The sequence below is a fragment of the Macrobrachium nipponense genome, chromosome 37, assembly GCF_015104395.2.
Source record: "Macrobrachium nipponense isolate FS-2020 chromosome 37, ASM1510439v2, whole genome shotgun sequence".
Lineage (NCBI taxonomy): Eukaryota > Metazoa > Arthropoda > Malacostraca > Decapoda > Palaemonidae > Macrobrachium > Macrobrachium nipponense.
The window spans coordinates 39,898,803-39,923,589 of record NC_061097.1 but is presented as its reverse complement, the minus strand read 5'-3'; the positions used below and the strand labels follow the sequence as shown (position 1 = coordinate 39,923,589).

Here is a 24,787-nt window from a genome sequence, read left to right as displayed (position 1 = left end):
AATTCAAGCTTCCAAAGAATATTATGGTGTTCATTAGGAGGAAGTAAAGGGAAATACGGAAACGAGATCTCACTTGTTAAAAAAGAAAAAAGTTAACTGCAGGACTTTTAGGAGGTTGTTCCACAGTCCAGTGGTGTGAGGAAGGAAGCACCTCTGGAACTGAGAAGGTCGACAGCGAGGCACAGGGTTGCCGTTTTGAGGAATTTCGTCTATTAGTGTGGCTTTCTGGTAACATCTGGCAACCCTCCGTGGCTTTTCTTACCACAGGCCACGACACTGAAGAAAAAAATTCTTCACTTTGCCTTTTTATGTTTTATTATGAAAATAACAATATAAAACATATCCTGCTTATTTATACAAATGAATTTGATTTAAATCCTTTATTTTTCTTCGTCAAAAATACTATATTGAGCTAGTGACATGTAGTTTTCTAACATCACGGGAAATAATTATACATAGGAAAATACGCATTCTAACCATTAAATCATAAATAAAGTAAAAATTATGATGAACTGCCTATGGTAACACTGCTGAAAGCCAATGTTGTGAAGAAAAAACCGCATCACTGCAACAAGGCACATTTACTGCATGTTGGTGCTGCGAATCTGGTGTATCTGGTGTCTCTCGGCAGATAAAGGGAGATCAGGGATCAATTGTGGATGTAAAAGGTCTCTGTTGAGATAACTTTTGAACAAATGACAAACAAGAAACATCTGTCGATGGTCCAAGCCATTACTACTATTAGGAAGCAGAAACCTACCATCATGAACAACTCTCTAAAAGAGATAAATCTCTGTCAGAAGCAGACATCCACACCGGAGAACAGTACGTATTCTAGTAAAGGAAGTGAAAATGATCTAAAACGTTATAAATATATCAGGCCTTACGAAAAGTACTACCCAATGTTCATGCGGCATTTGCTGAAATTTCATTAGATGTTTCTCAAAAGTTATTTGTGAGTCAATAGTTACAGTGATGCTCAAATCTCATGCGACATAACTCCACAGGATTTCGTTCAAAATTCACTAGCTGGCAACCTAGCATGCTCCATATTTATCTATTATTTCAATGCGGAAACGCAATTATTGCATACAATATGGACATAATATGTTTCATAAGAGTGAAATCTGTCATATATGTCAAAACTGTAAGAAAATGTCATGTGTAGCAAATTTCAGAAAAAAAACTCGAAACATTTTCAAAACTCGTTCACACATCGCTGAAGCATTTGACCACAATGAAGAAGTAATCAAGCATCAGTTCAAATGTTCAGTAAAAAAACGAAAAAAATTTGTCATAACATTAATAATGCTTCCAAAGCCAACTTAAAATTTGAAATAGTCCTGTTTGATTGCTTTTACACCTCTGCTGAAAAAAATGTAAATATGTATATACAAAAGTAGAATGCGCCTACCGACAACGTGTGAGGGGAGCATGTGTGACGTATTAGTGTCGGTGCAACAACAACCACCCGGTGTAACATAAGTAGGTCTACCTACACTGAGTAGCGACAATAAAATTATCTTGAAAACACTTACTTTATATGTGTTAAAGGAATATGTGGATTTTCAATCATAATTAATTGTTATAATTCATAAATATTTAAAAAAATGATGGCATACTAGCAAATATTCGCCTTTTGTCAAAGCCAAGATATTGTTCCTAGGCCTAGGTGTTAGATTTCTTTACTTTACAATTAACAGTCACATCTCTCTATTAACAATTTCTGGCCAGAAAGCAAATGAGGTTATCTGCACATTTTTGTTCTTCAAGTTACCTCATGAAAGAATAAATTATACACCAAAAGCAAGGAGAAGGACTTTTAGGAAAATAATATCTTAAACCAGTTGGAAAACAAGTCTTCCATACGCCTTGATATTAATACTTATGATATTTCGATTAATAGTCATCCCCTCCATATAATCAAAATCATCATCTTTTATTCCTCAAAGAACAGGTAATCTCTACAAATAATATCATTAGTAACATTACATCTCATAAGTCTTAGTTTATTCTTTTAGGCCTATAAATCATTTTGCAACATATAGGCAGCTTAAACGCAGCCTAAAACTTCAACATTCAAAGAAATCTGGTTATAATTCATATTCCCATTGTATTCGTCCAAAAACAGATAATATCTATAAATAAATTCGTTAATAACAGATTATACCTCAGAAGGCTTAGATTATTTTTTTATGCCTATAAAACATTTTGCAACATGCAGGCAGCGTAAACACAGCCGAAAGCTTCAACATTCAAAGAAAACTTGTTGTAATTCATATTCCTACGTTGAAAATGTTGTTACGGCTCTTGAGCTTATTAGGTCTACTATCATAATGCAGCAGACGTAGTTATGTTGCCAGTCCGAGGAGCATGTAAAGTGTGCTTTCATTGATGGCACAGCTAACCTTATCACATCGCACTATAGAACTTAGCTTCATAAAAAAAGAAAATCAGTTCAAATCACACAGATTACGAAATATACCAATGCATAAAAGGGATCATATTTATATAACCATAAAGAAAATAGGGCATGCTGTGAATTCACAAACTTTTCGACATATATGACATTAGAAAAAAAGTATAACACTACTTGGCAACATCACGATGAGTCTGATAATCTGGACGATACAAAAAGAATCATGTCGCATGAGATTTGAGCACCACTTTACAACCTCAATTGTCAAATAAACTTTTTACGGGCTCCTCAGTGAGCAAGAGCCCGTGCTGACACAAGGTCAGCTTAATCAAGAACAACAACCAAATAAAATTAGTTAACTTGCTCTCCTCGTCTTACTCAGACCTCACAGTACTACTATTATAATATATTCTGTAACCTGTCAATGCAGTCATAAAATGTTCCGTAACCTGCCATACAATCATAAAATGTCCGGTAACCTGTCATAGTCAGTGCAGGTATAAAATGTTCTGCAACCTGTCAATGCAATCATAAAATGTTCCGTAACCTGTCGATGCAATACCTAATAAAAATGTTCCGTAACCTGTGAATGCAATCATAAAATGTTCTGTAACCTGTCAATGCAATCGTAAAATGTTCCGTAACCTGTGAATGCAATCATAAAATGTTCCATAACCTGTCAATGCAATCATAAAATGTTCTGTAACCCGTCAATACAATCGAACACTGTTCCGTCACCTGTCCATGTCCATACAATCATAAAATGTTCCGTAACCTGTGAATGCAATCATAAAATGTTCCATAACCTGTCAATGCAATCATAAAATGTTCTGTAACCCGTCAATACAATCGAACACTGTTCCGTCACCTGTCCATGTCCATACAATCATAAAATGTTCCGTAACCTGTCAATGCAATCATAAAATGTTCCGTAACCTGTCGATGCAAGAATAAAATGTTCCGTAACCTGTCAATATAATCGAACACTGTTCCGTCACCTGTCAGCGTCCATACAATCATAAAATGTTCCGTAACCTGTTATACCTGTGAGTTCCGTCGCTGTCAGGGACATTCACCAGAGTGACAACGTCGTCGTCTGAAGTTGTTGTGGTCGCTTGTCCCGCTCGTTTGTCGCTGTGTCCCGACGAAATTAAAAATTAATTCTGGAGTTATGTCGCAGTATACGGAGGCTTATATTAGAGAGAAACTGACCAAGGAACTAGAGGCTGTCCATGTCGTAAGTACGCTCGTGTTTTTATCAAGTAAAGTCACTCAAAGTAACGTATATAACTTACCGAGGTTGCATGCGGTAGCATTTCTTCGGCAGCTTTGATCTTGACGGTTTTCTTCCGGTCGTCTTTAATATATTAAAGCTTCGCTGCTTCAACGTAAGTTATTAAAAGCAGGTTGTGGAATTTTTTAAGGGTTATGGACGGTATATTGTTTTAATATAGTAGATAGTCTTTATAGTTAAGTTCGCTTCGCATACGTTAGCTATTGCCGGTGTTGCTCAGTGCAATGTTGCGTTAGGTAGGTTAATAATTTGATCTAAACCGGTAAAATTATTGTTTTTGTTGTAGGGGGCTTGTGATTACAAGCAAAGAACATGCAAAAGGTTCGATAGAATTTTCCTCTAAACCATTATCGCATTTTAAATTAGGCTAGTAGTATTTTCGTTCCTCTTACTGTACCTCCTTTCATGGTCTCTCTCTCCCATATGGCTTTCCACTCTCCTAACAATTGATTCATGGTGTAACTGCTTTGAGGTTCACCTTCTGTTACGCCTGTCAGGCTTTGTACCGTCAATTTCCATTTTAGCGCTGAATGACCTCATAGGTGCCAGTGCTTGACCTTTGGCCTAAATTCTGTATTCAATTGAATTATTGTCGCAATTTTGACTTGGTAATAGCCTAAGAATTTTCTGCTACCTATTTAATGTGTGCTTTGATGTTCGTTTCACTTACAAATGACTCTACCAACCTCACCTAACCTAACATATAGGCTAGGTCCTCAGGGGACAGTGCCATCACTGCATCTCAAGTGGTACACTGTAGGCATTACTTGATGTATTTCATCACAAAAAAATGTATTTAGTCACGAAGATGATATGAAAATACAATAATTTGTGCATATTTCTTAATGGAAAAACACTGCAAATAGGGAAGTATCCTGCGAAGAATAGGTAGATATGGTCCAAAGAGAAATCCACGAATAAGTGAGTCTGCGAATCTCAGAAACACAAATACAGGGGGTCGACTGTAATTTGAGAACATCCCTTAAACTTACCTTAGTGTGATTGAGAACCTCATTTTCAGTCTGTGGTCCCCCGAAGTGTAGGATATAAGGGTAGGGTCCACTATTTCTAAAAACACTCATATGTGAATGAATATCAAAAACATTCAAAACTTATTCAAACAATAGGAATATTTTTTAAAGTAAAATTCATTAAGGGTTTAAAGTAAAACTTTGGTAAATATTCACATGCTAAAGTTTCATTGTAAAACTGTTCTGATTTTATTTATACATAGAAAGCTTTGTTATGATTTTTTTGTATATTTGTTATAGAAGGACTAAGCCTACTGGTAATTCTACAGAAATGCTCCACTCCTCTGTCATCTGTAACTTTTGGCCTAAATTCTATTAGTCCAGTTCTTTTTTAGTAACTTTAGGCCTAAATTCTATTAGTCCAGTTCTATTTTAGTAACTTTAGGCCTAAATTCTATTAGTCCAGTTCTATTTTAGTAACTTTAGGCCTAAGTTCTATTAGTCCAGTTCTATTTTAGTAACTTTAGGCCTAAATTCTACTAGTCCCGTTCTTTTTTAGTTTCTTTTCTCTGTAATTTTCATGGGCTTCCTACTGATTTTTCTCCTGCCACCTGTACATCTAGGGGGTTGCTTTTCTAGCTAAGTGTTCCACTGTTTCCTCTCATCAAATGCCCTGTATGACACCATATTGTTCAGCAACGTCCACTTTTGTAATATAACCTTCCCACTGACGTACTATCAGAATCTCCAGGTAATATATTTTTCATAGTGAAAAACTGGCCTGACACAATACACATTGTAGATTAGTATAATAGGATGCCTTTATTTCTAAGAGTGTCAAATCTTCATTCAACCTACTGCTGTTTTAATTTTCTGTAAAAGAAAACTAGTACTATTGCGATGGCTTTGTCTGTCCATCTGCACCTTTTCTGTCTATCCTCATATCTTAAAGACTATTGAGGCTAGAGGGCTGCAAGTTATGTTGATCATCCACCCTCCAATTATCAAACATACCAAATTGCGGCCCTCTAGCCTCAGCAGTTTTTATATTATTTAAGATTAAGGATTAACCGTCGACAGCTGCAAATGAGCACTACCTGGTCATGGCTAAGAGTTTCATACTGCAGCACATTGAGAGTTTCGTTCATCATTATATGCTGTACAGAAAATTTGATTGTGCCGAAGAATCTTTGGCACATTTTTTACTTGTTTCTTACAGTCCTCACAACACTTGCTTCACATACTGTGTTGCCAAGGTAGCAGAAATGTTATATACTTCATTGAAGACCTGCCAGTCTACCATAATATGGTTGGTTCACCTGTCTCTTATCTCCTATACATTGCAAGACTTAAGAATCATTTATTTATTTTCATTTATGCTTCCCGAGCGTCTGGATTTTTTTTATTGGTTACCAGATGCTTTCATTATTAATGTGGTTGTGATTTCGCCGTATCTTTTTGACACGCATACACATTTGCTGTTAACATCAATATCAAGTCCTCTATCTGCAGAAGTTCATCAGGGCCTCTATTCACATATTTTGCACTTCAAGTTCACAAATATGCGAAACTCTTACAGTAGTATATGTACATATGTACCATTAGCCTACTTCCTCACTGTATATGCTTTGCCTTCATAATTCCATTGTACTTGGTGCTTTGCCAAATGCTTTTACTGGCTCCACAGGTATGTATTACAATTCAGTATGTACCTTTTGACTTGGCAATTCTGTAGTTGCCTCATAGTAAATATTTACAAAGATCAAAGCATTGTCATAGTTGTCATAAGTTACAGTCGTGATACTTTATATCAAGAGCTGGATTTAGCGTCTGGTAAATTATGATCATAATACGTAGACTGATATAGTTATTAAGGGAGTAGATATTACTTGAAAGCTAATCATTTTATGCAAAGCTTAGAATATTTAGAGACCATGCTGATGCATTTAGAAATGCAATTATTTTATATATATATATAGGCCAATAAATGTACAATCAGGCTATGGTGCAGATTCTGTGGTATTTTTCATTCAGTACACATGAGAGTAGCAATTTAATCTATAATGCACATGTACACTTTTAAAGTAATAGAGGACCATATACGTACTACTCATTTTCAACTCGTGTTCATATTTAGTTGAAATGTTCCAATATCATTTGTATTTTGGTTTTATATTCCATGGACCATACCCATATTACAATTACTGTATATTTTTGGTAGCAAAATGTTGCCACTATTTTATGTTACTCTAGGAGCAGAAAGAATTTGTCATTTTTATGCCCACTGCTTTTTACAAAGCTCATGTTGTTTCCTTGTCAAGGTTTTGCTGATACCTTGAGAAGTCTTTTGGTTTATATTTGTTTCTTTTTTGTATTTGCCATTGGCTCTAAACCTTCAGATTATGAGGTGTTAATCTCATTATATTTATATATTTATTTTATAGTAATTATGTTTGGCAGGTTTTCTGTGCCATTACCTGGGTAAAGGTTTAAGCAGTTTGAAGCAGCTTGTATACCTTGACAAAAGGTTAGAAACAGACCACTGATTTTTGCTTGTTTTCTAGGCCTGAGACTGCTGATGCCTGTGCACTGCAATCAAACTAAGGGTCCAAGCCACTTCAGGAAATACTGTTGTGATCTTTCCGTCATTCCCATCTGCAAATCGCAAATCGCTTTGCCATGGCGTACACTGTGATGATATCCTTGCTCGGCATGTTGTTGCGTTGGTGCGTGTCATTGTACCCCTATTCAGGAGCTGGGAAGCCACCAATGTTTGGGGACTATGAAGCACAGAGACATTGGCAAGAGGTGACTGTGAATTTGCCCGTTAAAGAATGGTACATGAATTCCACTAACAATGATCTTTTGTATTGGGGTTTAGATTACCCACCTTTGACTGCCTACCATAGTTACCTTTGTGGTCTTATTGCTAAGTTAATCAACCCTAGCTTTGTTGAACTTCACACTTCTCGAGGCTTTGAGAGTTATGAGCACAAGTTGTTTATGAGGTACACTGTATTTGTTGCTGATTTGCTGGTCTATTTCCCTGCTGCTTACATGTTCTACAGGGCAATGTCCTCTTGCCAACCCAAAGGGAAAAAGGGGAAATTAGAGTTTTTGGCTTTGCTCTTGTATCCTGGCTTATTTCTCATCGACTATGGTCATTTTCAGTACAATAATGCTTCTCTTGGCTTTTTCATTGCAGCTGTGTCTTGTTTTGTGGTTAATTATGACTGTCTCGGGTCATTCTTTTTCTGCCTGGCTCTCAATTATAAACAGATGGAATTATATCATGCACTGCCAATATTTTTCTATTTGCTGGGGAAATGTTACAGACAGGGAACCTTTGTAAGATTTGTTTCTAAGCTTGTTAAAATTGGGTTGACTGTCATCACAACATTTGCTCTAATTTGGTTTCCATTCTTGTCTGATACCCGAGTATTATTACAAGTACTACACAGACTGTTCCCTGTTGACCGTGGCATATACGAAGACAAAGTGGCAAGCGTCTGGTGCAGTCTCTCAGTCATAATTAAAATGAAAGCAGCAGTTGACAACAGAAACATGGCACTAATTTGTATGCTTTCAACAATTGTATGTATGATTCCATCTAGTTTGCATCTTGTTATCAATCCTACACAGAAGAACTTAAGGTTCTCTTTGGTTAATGGAGCTTTGGTGTTTTTCCTCTTCAGTTTTCATGTCCATGAGAAAAGCATTTTATTGGCAACAGTACCAGCCTGTTTGATCTTTAGTGAAGAGGTTTTCATGGTTACTTGGTTTTTCATGGTTTCTGTGTTCAGTATGTTGCCCCTCTTGATCAAGGATGGACTTACCGTTCCAGCATTCTCCACAACCGTGTTTTTGTACATCGTGCTGACCTCAATGCAAAGTAAGCATCCAAAAGCCAGTGTGTTTTGGGTCTGGATGACAAGAAGTTTTTACTTGTCGATGTTTGGATTTACTTTTCTCTCTGTGGTTGCTCCTCTGACACTTCCTCCACCTCCAAGGTTACCAGACTTGTACCCAGTACTTTTATCTGTGTATGCTTGTGCACATTTTTGTTTATTTTGCTTGTACTTTCATTACTGTCAGTTCATGACTCCTCAAGACCGACAAGAAAAGAAGAAAGCTAAGATACATTAGAGAGGTGATTAGGTTTTGTTTATTTTTAAGTCTTGGAGAAAGCAAAATCTTGCATTTGGTTGCATTTATCGAATTAAATGTTCAAAAGCAATGGTTACTTACGTATCATGTAGAATTAGAGATAAGATTTTTAAGAGATTACACTATATTATATATATATATGTTTTAATGAATTTATACATATTTTTGTAGTCAATCACATTTGTATCTCACAGAATGTTTATGTATTGCTTGTATGCTTCTCATATGTTGATTAAAGGACTTAAAGTACATGAGTTGTATTCTTTGTTAAGCACAAGTTATGTCCAAAGGTATATAGGATGATAGCCAACAATACTTGTATGGTTTTTAAAGAGTTACGAGACCATAGAAATATGTGTTGACTGTTTGAGAGCAAATGGATGATGGATGCAGTAGCTTCAACTTTTGAGGCTGTGTGCTGGAAACTTGGTCTGGTCATTATGTTATATTGCTTATTATTATTCAGAAGATAAGCCCTATTCATGTGGAATGAGCCTGCAGGGGCCAATGACATGAAATTCAAGCTTACAAAGAATGTGGTGTTTGGAGAAACAAATCTACATTTATGTTGGGTACATTTATTCAAAGATAAATCTCTACAGAGCTTTCAGGAATCTGATTCCCCTTTTCAATATGAGATTGGAAAGGGGAATTGAAAAGATTCTTGAAAGCTCTCTGTAGAGATTTAATTTTAAATTACCTAACTGGATTTATTTCTCCATTTCAAGACTCTTGCTACTATGAATATTTGTTGAAATTGATGTTTATTTGAAAGAAAATACAGAAGATAATAGGAAATACACAAGTGTATGAATTTTTTTTTAGGGTAGCACGTACATACATGCATTGCATCTTTGTTTCAATGAGGTTCTGATTGCACAACATCCTCAGGGAGGCTGCAGCGAGTAATTAAAGAGTATTGAAGATATTCATAAGATTAGAGACCACCTCATGTGGTAAGAAATTAACCAAGATGATTTTTTTCCCCCTTTTTTTGGTTCTGGAATTCTTGAAATTTTTCTCTGCCATAAACTTTCTACTTCTATCAGATAATGTTATACAAAGAAGTATTGAGGATGTTAAGGTAAGGCTGACAAAAATTACTAAAATCAATGAATGTGAGTTTTGGTTTTACATCAGAGGGATCAGCAATTGATTCAGTCTGTACAGAGGCAAATACAGGCAGTCGACGGGTTCGGCTTACGACGTTCCGAGGTTAAGGCGCTTTTCAATTATATTCATCAGAAATTATTTCCAGGATTACGACGCATGTTTTACGGTTACGACGCCTACAATGCTCATCCGGCACAAGAAATAGGACACCAAAAATGCAAAATAATCAATATTTGAAGCTTTTTTTATGAGAAATGCAATAAGAATGCAGTTTACATAGTTCTGAATGGACCCAAAGCATTAAAAGTAAGGTTTTCTTAGGATTTTTTATGATGTTCTGGCTTACAACGATTTTCGGCATACAAAGCATCTCAAGAACGGAACCCCCATCGTAACCCAGGGACTGCCTGTATAGGAAAGTAACTCGATCAGTGTCTGTAATTCCATGGTAATCGTTGTTGATGTCATCAGCAGAAGTTTACTTTTCCTATTGTTATTTGATAACAGTATTTGCTGACAAACACTGTTCAACCCTGTGTACGCACCCAAAGGGTATTTGCAGCATCCCTTTGTCCCTTAACTAGATGCAACCTCTTTCATTCCTTTTACTGTACCTCTACTCATATTTTTTTTTTTACGTCTTACTTTCCACCTTCTCCTAACAATTTCATAGGGCAACTGCTTTGAGGTTTTTCTCCCGTTACACCTTTAAAACCTTTTTGCCTACAACTTCCCTTTCAATACTGAATTACCTCATAGGTTCCAGCACTTGGCCTTTAGCCTAAATTCTATATTCTATTCTTACAATTGTGTTCTTAGTGCAATTGCAAGGTTTTACTGTGTTACACCTTTAAAACCTTTTTACCCACAATTTCCCTTTCAGCAATGAATGACCTCATAGGTCCTATTGCTTGGCCTTTGCCTTAAATATATATTCCTTTTCATTCTTATAGAGTAAAGGCAGTGCCATGGGTATCGTAGGGAGTTAAGGTAAATGGTGTTTTTAAGGATCAGCTCTGAACCTTTTGCTGTTTATTACAGAATTGAGAAAGCTACAAATGAGTACAGAAAAAGACCCCCCTGGGAACTGCAGTATTAGTATTACCCAGAAGATAAACCCTATTCATATGGAACAACCCCAAACGGACCATTAACTAGAAATTCAAGCTTCCAAAGACTATGGTGCTCATTTGAAAGAAGCAACAGAAGGCAGTGGGAAATACAGGATGAGATCAGTTATTGGAAAATGATAAACACAGTAATAAGTAAATACGAATTTTAATAAAATATTCAAATACAAAGAGTTGTATAAGGATATTTGACTTGAAACGATGACATTAGCTGAAATTAGCGTGAGGTTGAATGGTGTTAAATGGAACTGACTTGACTTTTAATGATGACATAAGCTGGAATTAGCCTGTGATTAAATGATAGTGTGAGCTGGGACTGGCCTGAAGTTGATGGAGACATTAGCTGTAATAATCCATAGATAAAATGGTGTTGGTAGCTGGAACTGATCTGGTATTGGATGATGACAGCTACAATTGGCCAGAGATTAAAAAATGGCATAGCAAGAACTGACCTGATATTTTATATGAGATAAACTATATACACCCTGAGTTAGAGCTGTGTATTAGTGCCTCAGTGGCATGGTCGGTAAGGTGTTAGCATGCCATATTGGTGGCTGAGAGTTTGATTCTCGGACATTCCACTGAAAGTTCACTCTCGACGTGGTTTGGAAGTCGCGTAAAGCCGTTGGTCCCATTGCTGAATAACCACTGGTTCCATCTAAGGTAAAAACACCATACAAACAATAGAGCTGTATATTGTACAAATAACAAGTAGTGTACAAATAAGTACTGTCATGAGGATAGTACTTATTTGTATATTGAAAACAGTAGTACTTTTTTAAAGATGGCATGGTCATCATCTTTTATATTGAAATAGTTTATCCAGGCTGCATGGTTCCATTTCTAAAGCCTTGTTACTCTGGCCTCATGGATTTGTTTTCAATTGAGATGAGAATATGAGAGCCCCGTAGTGGGCTAGTGCCATCAGTACACCTCATGGGGTGCACTGCAGGTATTACTAGAGTTTCTTTGCAGCGTCCCTTTGGCCCCCGCCTGCAACCCATTTCATTCCTTTTTACTGTACCTCCATTCATAGTATCTTTATTCCCTCTGACTTTCCACCCTCTCTTAACTACTTCATAGTGCAACTGTGAGGTTTCCCTCCTGTTAACACCTTTCAAACCTACCTACTCTCAATTTCCTCTCCTGTAATGAATGACCTCTATGACCCAGTGGTTGGCCTTTGGCCTAACCTCTACTATATTCAATTCAATATGAGTAAGGAAAGTTGAAGACATCTTGGTGAGAAGAGAAGGGATGAAAAGTGAACACCAAAATGCAGTGCATCCTTGGCCGTATTAATTCTTTAAAGAACATCTATTCTCTGCTATGTGCCACACAACTGCAGGTAGCACCCCAATAATGGACCAACAGCAGCTTGATAACTAAGCAGCAGCATTTTTAAGTAGTCAGATATAGTTGAAAATTTAGTTCCTTCCACTACAAGAATGGGTCCTGTTTACTTGAGATTACTGTAAGGTGTCATGGTTGTTATGGACTAATCCACATTCAGTACCTAGACAGTCCTTAGAGAATTACAATAAAAAAAATTTGCTTATTGTTCTGATTTTGATAGTAGTAAAGGATCAGCATTTTGCACATGTATATTAGTCCAAATTCTATTCTACGAAATGGGGAGAGTAAATGTTAATTACATAGCTACTAGTACAGGACATAAACAATAAAATTAACTTTGAGTCTTCGGTCTCAAGTCCCATATTTTAAGTGGCTGTGTAAGAGGCATTAAGTCACCTTCCTAAATTACTTTTTAACATCAAAAGTTACCTGATTATTATGGCAACTTCCTTCCCTTCTACTACTTCCAGTTTCTTGATTCAAAGGCTGATTCGAGGAGAAAAACTACTTTCCATATCTAGCCCAGATTTGGGACAAAACATCTTGGGTTTTGACTCCAAAGGAAGGTATAGACTGTAGTTTGAGCACTCTGGAATTCTCCCACATGGGATTTATGTTTAGTCATAGTATAATCTCTCTCTTAAATTCTGTCAGTTCAGGAGACCCCACTATTCTTGCTATATCATTTTCTTCTTTTCCCTTTTGATAGGGAATCATTAAGGGCAGATTTTTAACATCCTCTTAAATTCTACTGGGAAATATTTATGCAATGCATTGAAAATACTAACTACAAATTCTTCATAATAGTTTCCCTGATTGTTGTAATTGAAAAAATTCTGTTGATTGAGTTTCCACTAAAGTTGGCTGATTGACAAATTTATTTAAGATACTCTAAGATGGTTAAGTGGTCCTTTGCGAATGCTTACTTTATAAAAATGTTATTGTTATAATGCAATTAAGTTTGTTCATACTTACCTGGCAGATATATATATGGCTGTATTTTCTGAAGTCCGACAGAATTTCAAAACTCGCGGCATACGCAGTGGGCGGCCAGGTGGTAGTACCCATTCCCGCCGCTGGGAGGCGGATATCAGGAACCATTCCCATTTTCTATTCATATTTTATTAATGCCCATGTCTCCTGAGGGGAGGAGGGTGGGCACTTTAATTATATATATCTGCCAGGTAAGTATGAACAAACTTAATTGTATTATTACAATAACATTTTGTTCATGCCACTTACCTGACAGATATATATATAGCTGAATCCCACCTTCGGATGGTGGGAAGAGACAGAATAGGATTTATAGGAAACTTAAATTAAGTAGATGATGTATATCTTGGTTCCTCACCTGTTAGCAAAGTAGACTCTGTGATTACTGTCACTTAAGCCTGCTTTTGCTTAATCAGAGTTGCCAGCCAGGTGAAGACCTGTAGTGCTGGTGCGCTCTGGATGATCTGTCAACGGGGACGTGACCTCAACGTGACAAGACCATAGAGCCATACATATGAGGGCAACGAAGCAACTGACCACCACCTGACCAACTATCCAAAGACCCCTTGAATACTAAACTAAGGGATGGGAGATCTTCACACAAGACTCACCACAACCTAAAAACACAACAATAAAAACTAACCTAAACCTAACTAAGGGATAGGGAAAGAGCTACCTCCAGCCCCCAAGACTGTGTCTGTAGAAACGTATGGCCCAAGAGAATTACAGTCGTCATAAATCGTTCTCACATCCCTTAGGTAATGTGAGGCGAAGACAGAGTTGCTCCTCCAAAGGTGCCATCAAGAATGTCCTTGATTGACATATTCTTTTGGAAGGCAAGAGAGGGTAGCGACAGCTCTAACTTCGTGAGCTTTCACTCGTAAGAGGCTCAAATCAGTCTTCTGGCAAGATGAATGAGCCTCTTTAATGACGTCCCTCAGAAAGAAAGCAACAGCATTCTTAGATAAAGGTAACTCTGGTCTCTTCACAGAGTACCAGAGATTACCTGAGGGACCTCTTACCTCTTTTGTTCTATGCACATAGAACTTGAGAGCCCTGACAGGGCACAGGGCACTCTCTGGTTCTTGGCCCACCAGACTTGACATACCCTTGATCTCGAAGCTTTTCGGCCAAGGGTTAGAAGGATTTTCATTCTTTGCCAAGAAAGTTGGGCTCAAAGAGCAGACAGCGTTGTCTCCTTTGAATCCCACTAGATTACTAAAAGCTTGTATTTCACTAACTCTCTTAGCCGTCGCCAGAGAAGTTAGGAAAAGAGCCTTCCTTGTCAAGTTTCGAAGAGACGCTGCTTGAAGTGGTTCAAAAGGACTTGACATTAAGAACCTAAGAACCACGTCAAGGTTCCATGAAGGCGGTCTCGTTTGGGGAATCTTCGAAGTCTCAAAAGGTTTTAAGAGATCATGAATGTCTTTGTTGTCAGAAAGGTCCAGGCCTCTGTGCCTAAAAACCGCTGACAACATGCTCTTATATCCCTTGATGGTAGGGACTGCTAATTTCTGCACTTTCCTGAGAAAGAGCAGAAAATTGGCTATCTGGTTCACAGGGGTCGTGGAAGAGGAAACTCCCTCCTTTTTACACCATGCCCTGAAGGAAGCCCACTTCGATTGGTATACAGCTCTTGTAGATGCACGTCTTGCATTTGCGATTGCTCTCGCAGCTGCTTTCGAAAAACCTCTCGCTCTGGCCAACTTTTCGATAGTCTGAACGCAGTCAGACCCAGAGCGGAGAGGTTTTGGTGATACCTTTCGAAGTGAGGCTGTTTGAGTAGATCTTTCCTCCAGGGCAACGTCCTTGGAAAGTCTACAAGGAAAGACATGACCTCTGTGAACCATTCTCTTGCTGGCCACATCGGGGCGATAAGGGTCAACCTCATCCCGTCTGAAGCCGCAAACTTCCTCATGACTTCCCCTATGATCTTGAATGGCGGGAAGGCGTACAGATCTAGGCCCGTCCAACTCCATAGCAATGCGTCCACAGCGATTGCTTCTGGATCTAGGACCGGGGAGCAATACAGAGGAAGCCTCTTGGTCCTCGATGTCGCGAATAAGTCGACCAGAGGACGTCCCCACAACCTCCAAAGGTCTCGACACACGTCTTTGTTTAAGGTCCATTCCGTCGGTAGGATTTGTTCCCGACGACTGAGAAGGTCGGCCCTGACGTTTTGCACTCCTGCAATGAACCTCGTCAGGATCATAACCTTTCTTCTTTTCGCCCACAGCAGAATCTCCTTCGCCAGGTGAAACAAAGTTCTGGAGTGTGTTCCTCCCTGATTCTTCAAATAAGCGAGTGCTGTGGTATTGTCGGAGTTTACTTGAACGATCTTGTTCGTCAAACTCCCTTCGAAGAACTGCAGCGACAGAAAGATTGCTGCTAGCTCTTTGACATTTATGTGCCAGGCTACCTGTTCCCCTCTCCAGGAGCCTGACACTTCCTCCCCTCCTAGTGTTGCTCCCAGCCCGCGTTGGAACGTCTGAGAACAACACTAGGTCGGGGCTCAGAAGACTTAGGGACAAGCCCTCCTGTAGTTTCTGTGGGTCGAACCACCATCTTAGATGGCTCTTTATTGGATGCGATATTCTCAAGATCGCATTGAGATCGTCCTTGACCTTCCACTCGTCCGCAAGGAAAAACTGGAGAGGTCTGAGGTGCAGTCTTCCCAAGGAAACAAACCTTTCTAGCGAGGAAATGGTGCCCAGCAGACTCATCCATTCCCTCGCCGAGCAAGTTTCTTTCCCCAAGAAGGCCGAGATCTTCTCTAATCCTAGCCGCTGACGTTCCTGGGACGGAAACGCTCAAAAAGCCACTGAATCCATCTGAATCCCCAGATAGACGATGGACTGTGTCGGGGTCAGATGCGACTTTTCGAGGTTGACAAGAAGTCCCAGGGACTTCGCTAGGGCTAACGTGAACTGCAAGTCCTTCAGACACTTCTCTCTCGACGAAGCTCTGATAAGCCAGTCGTCGAGGTAAAGGGAAACTCTTATCTCTGAAGAGTGTAGCCACCTCGCCACATTTTTCATGACTACGGTGAACACCATTGGAGCTGTGGTCAGGCCGAAACAAAGAGCTCTGAACTGCCACACTTTTTTGCCCAAGACGAATCTTAGGACTTTCTTGAAAGAGGGTGGATCGGGATGTGAAAGTACGCGTCCTGCAGGTCTAAGGACACCATCCAGTCGCCCGGTCTCAAGGCTCCCAGAACAGAATGAGGCGTCTCCATCGTGAATTTGGTCTTTTCCACGAAAAGATTGAGCCTGCTTACATCTAGAACTGGACGCCAACCTGACGACTGCTTTGGTACTAGGAAAATCCTATTGTAAAAGCCTGGAGACCCCAGGTCCGCGACTTGTTCCACCGCTCTTTTTTCGATCATTTGTTGTAGAAGATCGAATAAAACTTGTTTCTTTTCTCCCTGATAGGATGGAGAAAGGTCTCTGGGAGTCGTAGAAAGAGGAGGAAGATCTAAAAAGGGGATCTTGTACCCCTGCTCCACGATCTCGAGTGACCAAGGGTCCGTGTCTCTCTCTCTCCATGCTCCCGCAAAGAACTTCAGTCTGGCTCCGACTGGTGTCTGAAGGACATGCGTCTCACTTGGATGGCTTTGGTTTGAAAGAAGCTCTTCCTCTTGCAAGCCCTCTCCCTCGAGGAGCTGCTCTCGAGGGAGGAGCCCCACGAAAGGGCTTAACCTTCTTCAGCGGTCAAACAAAAGCCGAAGAAGTGGAAGGAACTGCCGGACATCTCGAGGACTGGGCTAAGAGGTCCTGCGTTGCCTTTTCTTGCAAACTGCTTGCCAGGTCCTTAACCAAAGTCTGGGGGAAGAGATGGTTCGTAATAGGAGAAAAGAGCAGCTCCGCTTTCTGAGCTGGAGTAACAGATCTAGCTGTGAAATTACACGGCAAAGCTCTCTTCTTCAAGAAGGCCGTCCCAAAATGAGAGACCAGCTCCTCTGAACCATCCCTGACGGCTTTGTCCATGCATGATAGCACGCTGGACAGCTCCCCCAGACTGAGAGACTCTGGGCTTCTCAATTGCAGATCCAGAACTCCCAAGCACCAGTCTAGGAAGTTGAATACTTCAAGAGTCCGGAGCAGCCCCTTCAAATGATGGTCCGTCTCCGTAGGGGTCCAGGTCACTTTAGCAGTGGATAAAAGGGACCTCCTCTGAGAATCCACCAAGCTGGAGAAATCCCCTTGTGCTGAAGAAGGGATTCTCACACCCACGTCTTCTTTGGTTTTATACCACATACCTCCTTTACCGCTGAGTCTAGCGGGAGGAAGGGCGAAAGTTGTCTTGCCTTGATCCTTCCTTCGTTCCATCCAGTCTTGGAGTTTCTTGAATGCCCGCTTAGTAGAGAGCGAAGTCTTCATCTCTACAAACTCCGGGGTCTTACAAGTCTTAGAGGATGAAAACTGCGAAGGAGGAGACTTGGGAGCTGCAGGCTGGAACTTGTCCTCGAAGGACGAATGCAACAGCCGCACAAGAACTTTATAGTCCGAGATTGAAGAGGCAGCAGAAGGTTCCTCTTCAACAGAGTCAGCAGGACTACTCAACTCTCCTTCTTCTCTAATCGGAAGAGGAGACCGCCTCTCCGGATAGGGCGTACGTCTATCAGGTCTTGCCTTAATTAAAGACCCCCAATGTTTACTGGTAGAAGCCTTATCTAGGCTGTCTTCTTTGTGGCGTTTACCGCTCGAAGGAGGCAGAGCGTCTTGACGGCGATGAGCGTCCTTAGCGACGCCCGAGGCAGCCTCACTTGCAAGAGAAGCCTCCTTACGTTTCCTCAACGAAAAGGTAGACATTTTCTCAGGTATACGCGCCTGTGCGCGCAACCCAGCATCCTGGTGTACGTCTTCTTCTTGGCCGGAGTCCCCCGAAGCGTCCTGAAAAGCGTCCTGCCGAGCGTCTTCAAAAGCGTCCTGATCGCACTCAAAAGCGTCCTGAGCGTCCTCCCGAAAATCACGGCAAGCAGCCTGCCCATGACGTCGAGAGGGAACGAAAGCATCCTGACGACCCGTCTTCTTAGCGGGCGAACGAGATCGGCGAATCGCCGAAGGAGACGCAATTGGCGAAAGAGACGAGTGAGGAGAAGGAGAAGGAGACTGCTTCGTCCTCTTAACGGGCAGTCTAAGGTCCTTCCTCCGCTTAGGCTCGACTGCTGCTGGGCGAGTCCTCTGAGCCATAAGCGTCGATAGCTGGTCCTGAAGGGACAAAAGAATGTTCTTCGTTGGAGAGGAACGAACAGAAGGAGCAGGGCTGATCCTGCGAGAAGACGAGGGGCGAGGGGACGCCTCTTTCCTTCTCACAGGTACAGTTACCTGCTTCTCAGGGATACACGCCTGTGCGCGCAACCCAGCGTCCTCGTCGGATGAGATTTTACCTCTCTTCTGAGGCGGAAAAGCGTCATAAGCGTCCTCCGAAGAAAGGACGTGAAGCGTCCTCAACACGAAACGTCCTTTTCAGCGGACGAGAGTCTCTCCGAGCGCTCCACCCCTTGCGCGGGGAGGACACTTCGGAGGACGAAAAGCAGTCCTTAAGGATGCGCGCCCGTGCGCACTCCTTGACAGCCTGGGACTTTGCAACAAGGCCTGCCGAAGGGACGCCAGGTAGGTGGGGAGCCCCCCGTAACCCTCTTGCATCTTTCGACATACCCCCTCCCTGATTCCTGGGAGTCCGATAGCGCTCTAGGCCTAGAGGCATTATGGGGCCGATCTGACGCCCCCTCCACAACACTAGGGGCACAATCACGCACTTGCACTGAGCCAGTTTCCAAGGCTTTCACTTTGGTCTCCAGAGTACGTAGAGACTCCAAAATAAGAGAGAGAGCATTACCTTCTCCCGACACAGATTCAGGGCCCGAAGGCAACACAGGTGTTATTACAGGAGAAATATTATCACCCTTACTTTTGGTAGAACGACTCCTGGAGGAAGACCTCCTGATCCTATCGCGTTCTAATTTGCGCCGATAGGAATCATACACCCTCCAATCATCATCGGCCAATCCATCACATTCATTGCACCGATCATCCATCAAACAAATATGCCCCCTACAACTCATACATACTGTGTGGTGGTCTACCGATGATTTCGGTAGCCTCACCTTACAATCACTCCTCACACACACTCTGAAACTCACTGCACTTGATCCAGACATCACGTTTACAGAAAAGCCAATCCAAAGTCAAAAAACGGTCCACTATTGCGTATGCCAATCCAACAATCCAAAATCAATACCAGAAGTCAATCAGATACTTAAATGCGAGTCAAATCCAAAAAATCCTGGGCGGAGGTCTGTAAACAGTAGTTTACCGACCGGCGACAGAAAAAAATATGAATAGAAAATGGGAATGGTTCCTGATATCCGCCTCCCAGCGGCAGGAATGGGTACTACCACCTGGCCGCCCACTGCGTGTGCCGCGAGTTTTGAAATTCTGTCGGACTTCAGAAAATACAGCTATGTATATATCTGTCAGGTAAGTGGCATGAACAAACTGTTAATATAAGGAAATGTTTGAGTTTATTACACAAACATACTGAAAGACGATGGAAAAGTTGGAATAATTTATAAAAAAGGGTATTCTTCCTCTTCCTTCTTTGTTTTATGCAGTAACTCAAAAGAATTGGATGTAATGATTGAAGTTTAAGTACCTAAGTTAATATGCTCATTGTACTGTATGGTGAATTATGCGCTGATCTGGGTATTGTGCGATTTCTGGGATTTATTCTGTTTTGCATAGGACATTTTGGATTTACTGTCTTTTTTTATATCCAAAACTATGGATTCATTATTCCATTTCATAACTTAGATTATGAATTTATTTAATATGTATATCAGAAATTAAGGAATTATTATTCAAATTTATGCTCAGAATTAGTGGCTACTATTACATTTCATTATAGCAAAATTATTACCAGGTAGGGGGATGCTATTTCTAAATAGTATACACTACAGGCAGTCCCTGGTTATCGGCGGACTCGGTTAATGGCGATCTGGTTTTATGGCACTTGTCTAGTTCTATAAAATAATTTATAAGTAATTGAAGTCTCCAGTTTTACTTGTCTAAAAATGGAAGCAAGACATCATTACATACTTCATTGCTTAATCAAATACCTATAGTACTCTGTTTTTTTTTCATTTGTCCATCTGCCTGTGGTGTTTGCACATGGTAACACTGCGTCTGGGGCTTTAAATAATATCCTATTTCGAATATTAACGGTGTAATTAGCATATAGTAAATTATTAAAACACATTTCAGTTGCAAATATACCCCCAGATATCCTTTTATTTACCTAAAACTTACACATAGCTTAACTATTTAAAGCCCGGGCACAGTGTTACCATGCGCGACCACCACAGGTGGATAGACATATGGAAAAAAACAGAGTATGTATAGTTATCATGTGCTACTTGATGTTTTTTGTGCATGGCATGCTGTAAAATGTATTGAAGGTTCTCTGTAGTAAAGTTAAACAACATTGTATACATATAGCCAACTTCATTTTGGTGACTAACAAAAACTGCGATGCAGTCAGCATATTTGATCCTTGAAGGCTGTCAGTTGCACTGATTGCTGTGTTTTACTTTATATATCAGAGTTCCTCTCTCCAGCTTGTCCGACTTCATGACAGAGTTTTACATTAACGCTTCCAGCGTTAAATAAGATCTTGAAATACTTGACCAGCTCTGTTGGTTAAAATAACTAAAAACTTGAAATACTTGAGCTGCTCTGTTGGTTAAAATAACTAAAAACTTGAAATACTTGAGCTGCTCTTCCTCTTCTTCCCTGCTTTAACCCATTTTTATATTGGTTCGCTGTTATGAATGAGTCGTCTCCATTGATTTCTGTCCAGTGCATGGTTCTCGTCAATACCTTTCCATAGATACTTGACTTGTTCTGTTGGTTAAAATAAGAGTAAAGACAGTGAACTTTAATTTGGTGCAGCTTGACAGTTTCCTAAACTCAGTGATTTGCTGTGTTCACTTTGTAAAAATCTTAATTTAAGGAACATTTATGTGACCCATGTAGTATTTCTTAACTTGGAAAACTTACATACGGTGATCCAGGACGCTTTATCAGTAAAATTTGAGTGTTATGGACAAAGTTGTGTGTGGAAATATGTTTCAGTGCATAATAATGGTAGGTTAAAAAGAAGTCCTATTTACTTAATAACGAAAAATATGATTATCACAGTCCACTTTCAGTGGTTGCATTGTGGCTTTGAATAATGTGTCAAGTTTAATATACAGCATAGAGTATTTGAGTATACCGAAATACAGTTCTGAATTTAATTTTTTATGTATTGTACGGTTTAATGACATGAGTGTTGGTAAAATACGTAATTTTTTCAGTAGTTCTCAGGACATTAATTGAGCAGTAATAATGACTGGTGAATACTCTTGCTTATATAAGTAATTATGCTTGTATAAATTGCTGAAGAATGATGTTTCAAGTAATAACTAATAACTCCATGTTATGAGTTTTGCATTACTGCTTTCCAGGATGTGGAAGACCAGAGTGATGGATGTGGGGGCAAGTTTAGCGTAGTGGTGGTGTCTCCCAAATTCCAAGGAAAACCTTTGTTGCAGCGTCACAGGTATGTACTGTTATTTGTCTTTTTCTTTTATGCCCTAAATTGTTGTAGGTTTTTGGAGTGGTGATCCACAGAAGGTAGTTTGAAACTGAGCTTGCGTGGGTTTATATTTTTTCTATCTTGGTGCCAACATGGATATTTTGTGATTCTGTGGCACCCTCAACATCTTTTTCTGCACCTAGTAGGAATGAAGACCATATGAGTACTGCAGTTGATATCTAGTACTGAGGACTGGGTGCTTAAATAACCTGTATAATCTTTAGTACATAATCAAATGTGAATTTCATACAATGAACTTACCTGTCAGATATATACATAGCTAAGACTCCGTCGTCCCCGACAGAAATTCAAATTTCGCGCCACTCGCTACCGGTAGGTCAGGTGATCTACCTGCCTGCCCTGGGCGGCAGGACTAGGAACCATTCCCGTTTTCTATCATATTTTCTCTGTCGCCGGTGGTATCAACATTGTTGTTACTACCTCCTGACTGGAATTCGCTTTTCAAGACTTTATTGATCATCTTTATTGGATTTCTTGGTGACGTACTGGATCGTTGTTTTGGCATTCGCTACTGTGGACTGGATTTGGACTTGCTTTTGATTTTTCTAATAGAATGTCTGATTCAAGTGTTAGTGTGAGAGTGTGTGTGAATGTAGGCTGCAAGGTGAGGATACCGAAGGCTTCGGTTGATCCTCACACTGTATGTCGTAAATGTAGGGGGTTTGACTGTTCTTTGGCTAACACCTGTATTGAGTGTGAAAAGTTGGATGCTAATGAATGGAAGACTCTAACTTCTTACTTGAAGAAGTTAGAGAGGGATAGGATTAGACGGGCTGCACAAAAGAGTGTGAGTACAAGGCCTATTGAGCCTTTTTCTGAGTCTAACTCTCCTTTTGTTAATGAATATGATTCTCCCTATGTATCTGAATCCTCACAGGCTTTGCATTCGGATTCGGCTTCTGAAATCGCCAATCTGAAGGCTACTCTTCGTAAAATGAAGACAAAGATGGTGGCCATGCAAGGTAAGGCTAGTGATTGTGAATTACAAAGTGAAGTGAGTGTTCCCAGTGTTGTGGAGGGGGCGTCTGACCGTCCTGCGATGCTCCCAGGCCTAGACCTCTTCCAAACTCACATACCCAGAGGAGTAGGAAAGTCGAAAGTCGTACGGAGGTTGTGGGGAATCCCCAACGGTCAGGCGTCCCTTCAGCAGGTTCTGTTTCGTTACAGTCTGCTCAGGACCGCTCAAATAGAAGCGTCCTACGAGATTGTTTCTCGTCGTCCGGTTCTCCTTCACCTAAACGAGGGTGGAAGGACTCGGATCTTTCTAGGCCACTGAAAAGGCATTGGAAAGCGCGCGTTCGACTCGAGCCCGGAGCGCTTCTCGGAGGAAGTTCCTTCTTCTATCAAGAAGGCTAAGCTGGTTTCGACGCCTCCTAGAGCTGTATTTGATGATCGCACTCCTTCGAGTTCTCCTGCTTCTTCTATTGAAGAGGACGCTGGGGTGGCTTCCAAGAGGATTTTGCTTGCAGTTCAAGAGCAGATTGCCTCTTTGGTTGGAGTTCTTTCAAGGGATCCCCCTCGCAAGAAGGACGCTAGACTTCCTATTAAGAAGTCTCGTCTTCTTTCTCCAACCAGACGTGAAGCGTCCGCCAGACATGGGACGTCTTCCAGGCACGAAGAGTCGTACAAACGTCAGGATCTATCCGAGCGAGTTGCTTGAGATCAGGATACGCTCAGGCCTGAGGCGCCAGCCAGGCGCGAGGAGCCAGCCAGGCGCGAGGCGCCAGTTAGGCGTGAGGATTCAGCCAAGCGCGAGGCGCCAGCCAAGCGCGAGGATTCAGCCAGGCGCGAGGCGCCTGGCGAGGAGTTGCGTGAGGCGCCAGACAAGCGCGAGACGTCAGCCAGGCGCGAGATGCCAGCCAGGCTACACGCTCCAGCCAAGCGTGAAGCGCCAGCCAAGCGCGAGGCGCAAGACAAGCGCGAGGCGCCAGCCAAGCGCGAGGAGCTGTTCAGGCACGAGAAGTCAAGCAGACGCGAGACTTCTTTTAGACGTGAGAGAGAGTCGGTTCACTCTATGAGCCCCTCTCCTAGTAGGAGTTTGTCACCAGTAGAGAGAGAACGGGATGAAGATCCTCTCGTTTTTCAGGCCGATTCTCCACAAGGTGGAGAAGGAGATTCGGAAGAAGAGGGTGACGGGAGAGAAGGAGTCTCGAACTATAAAGTTCTAACTGACCTTCTTTTACGAGAATACGGAGATTCGTTAACTCCTGCCGCTCCTCCTTCGCCTCGATCACTGTTTTCGAGTGCGATTGTGCCTAAGTCTTCGTCGGTCTTGAAGATGAGACCTACGATCTCTATGAAGAGAGCGCTTCAGTCCTTAGACAAATGGATGTTGTCTAAGAAGGATCTGGGCAGGACCACCTTCTGTATGCCTCCAGCCATACTTTCTGGCAAGAGAGGTTTCTGGTACCGAACTGGGGAGAACATGGGCCTTTCTCTTCCAGCGGCAGCCGAAGCAGACTTTTCAACCTTGGTTGACTCGTCAAGGAGACACACTTTGAATGGAGCTCGCGTGTCGTGGGCTATTTCGGAGACGGATCATCTCCTCAAGGGACTCTTCCATATTTTGGAAGTGTTTAATTTCCTAGACTGGTCCCTTGGGGTGATGTCTAAGAAAGCTCATGACTCGGATGGTCTTGACCCCGAAGTCATTCTCAGTATTCTTGCTTGTATTGAC

The 24,787-nt window shown here is 41.1% G+C and overlaps 1 protein-coding gene across 5 annotated transcripts in view; it reads left to right on the top strand.

Moving 5' to 3' along the window:
* Nucleotides 1-3,497: 3,497 nt before the first annotated feature.
* Nucleotides 3,498-24,787, top strand: part of LOC135209170 (dolichyl pyrophosphate Man9GlcNAc2 alpha-1,3-glucosyltransferase-like) — an 84,379-nt gene continuing 63,089 nt past the window's right edge. For 2 of the 5 annotated variants that reach the window (XR_010313305.1, XR_010313303.1), the window contains exons 1-2: nt 3,613-3,656; nt 21,959-22,053. Coding sequence is in view for 2 of the 5 variants with exons in the window: in XM_064241842.1 (XP_064097912.1) it covers nt 7,364-8,830 (1,467 nt within the window). In the remaining 3 variants the exon portion in view is untranslated. Of the gene's footprint in view, nt 3,657-3,691; nt 3,808-7,248; nt 9,103-21,958; nt 22,054-24,787 lie in introns of those variants that run through there. The other 3 variants (XM_064241842.1, XR_010313304.1, XM_064241843.1) reach the window with 3 other exon arrangements.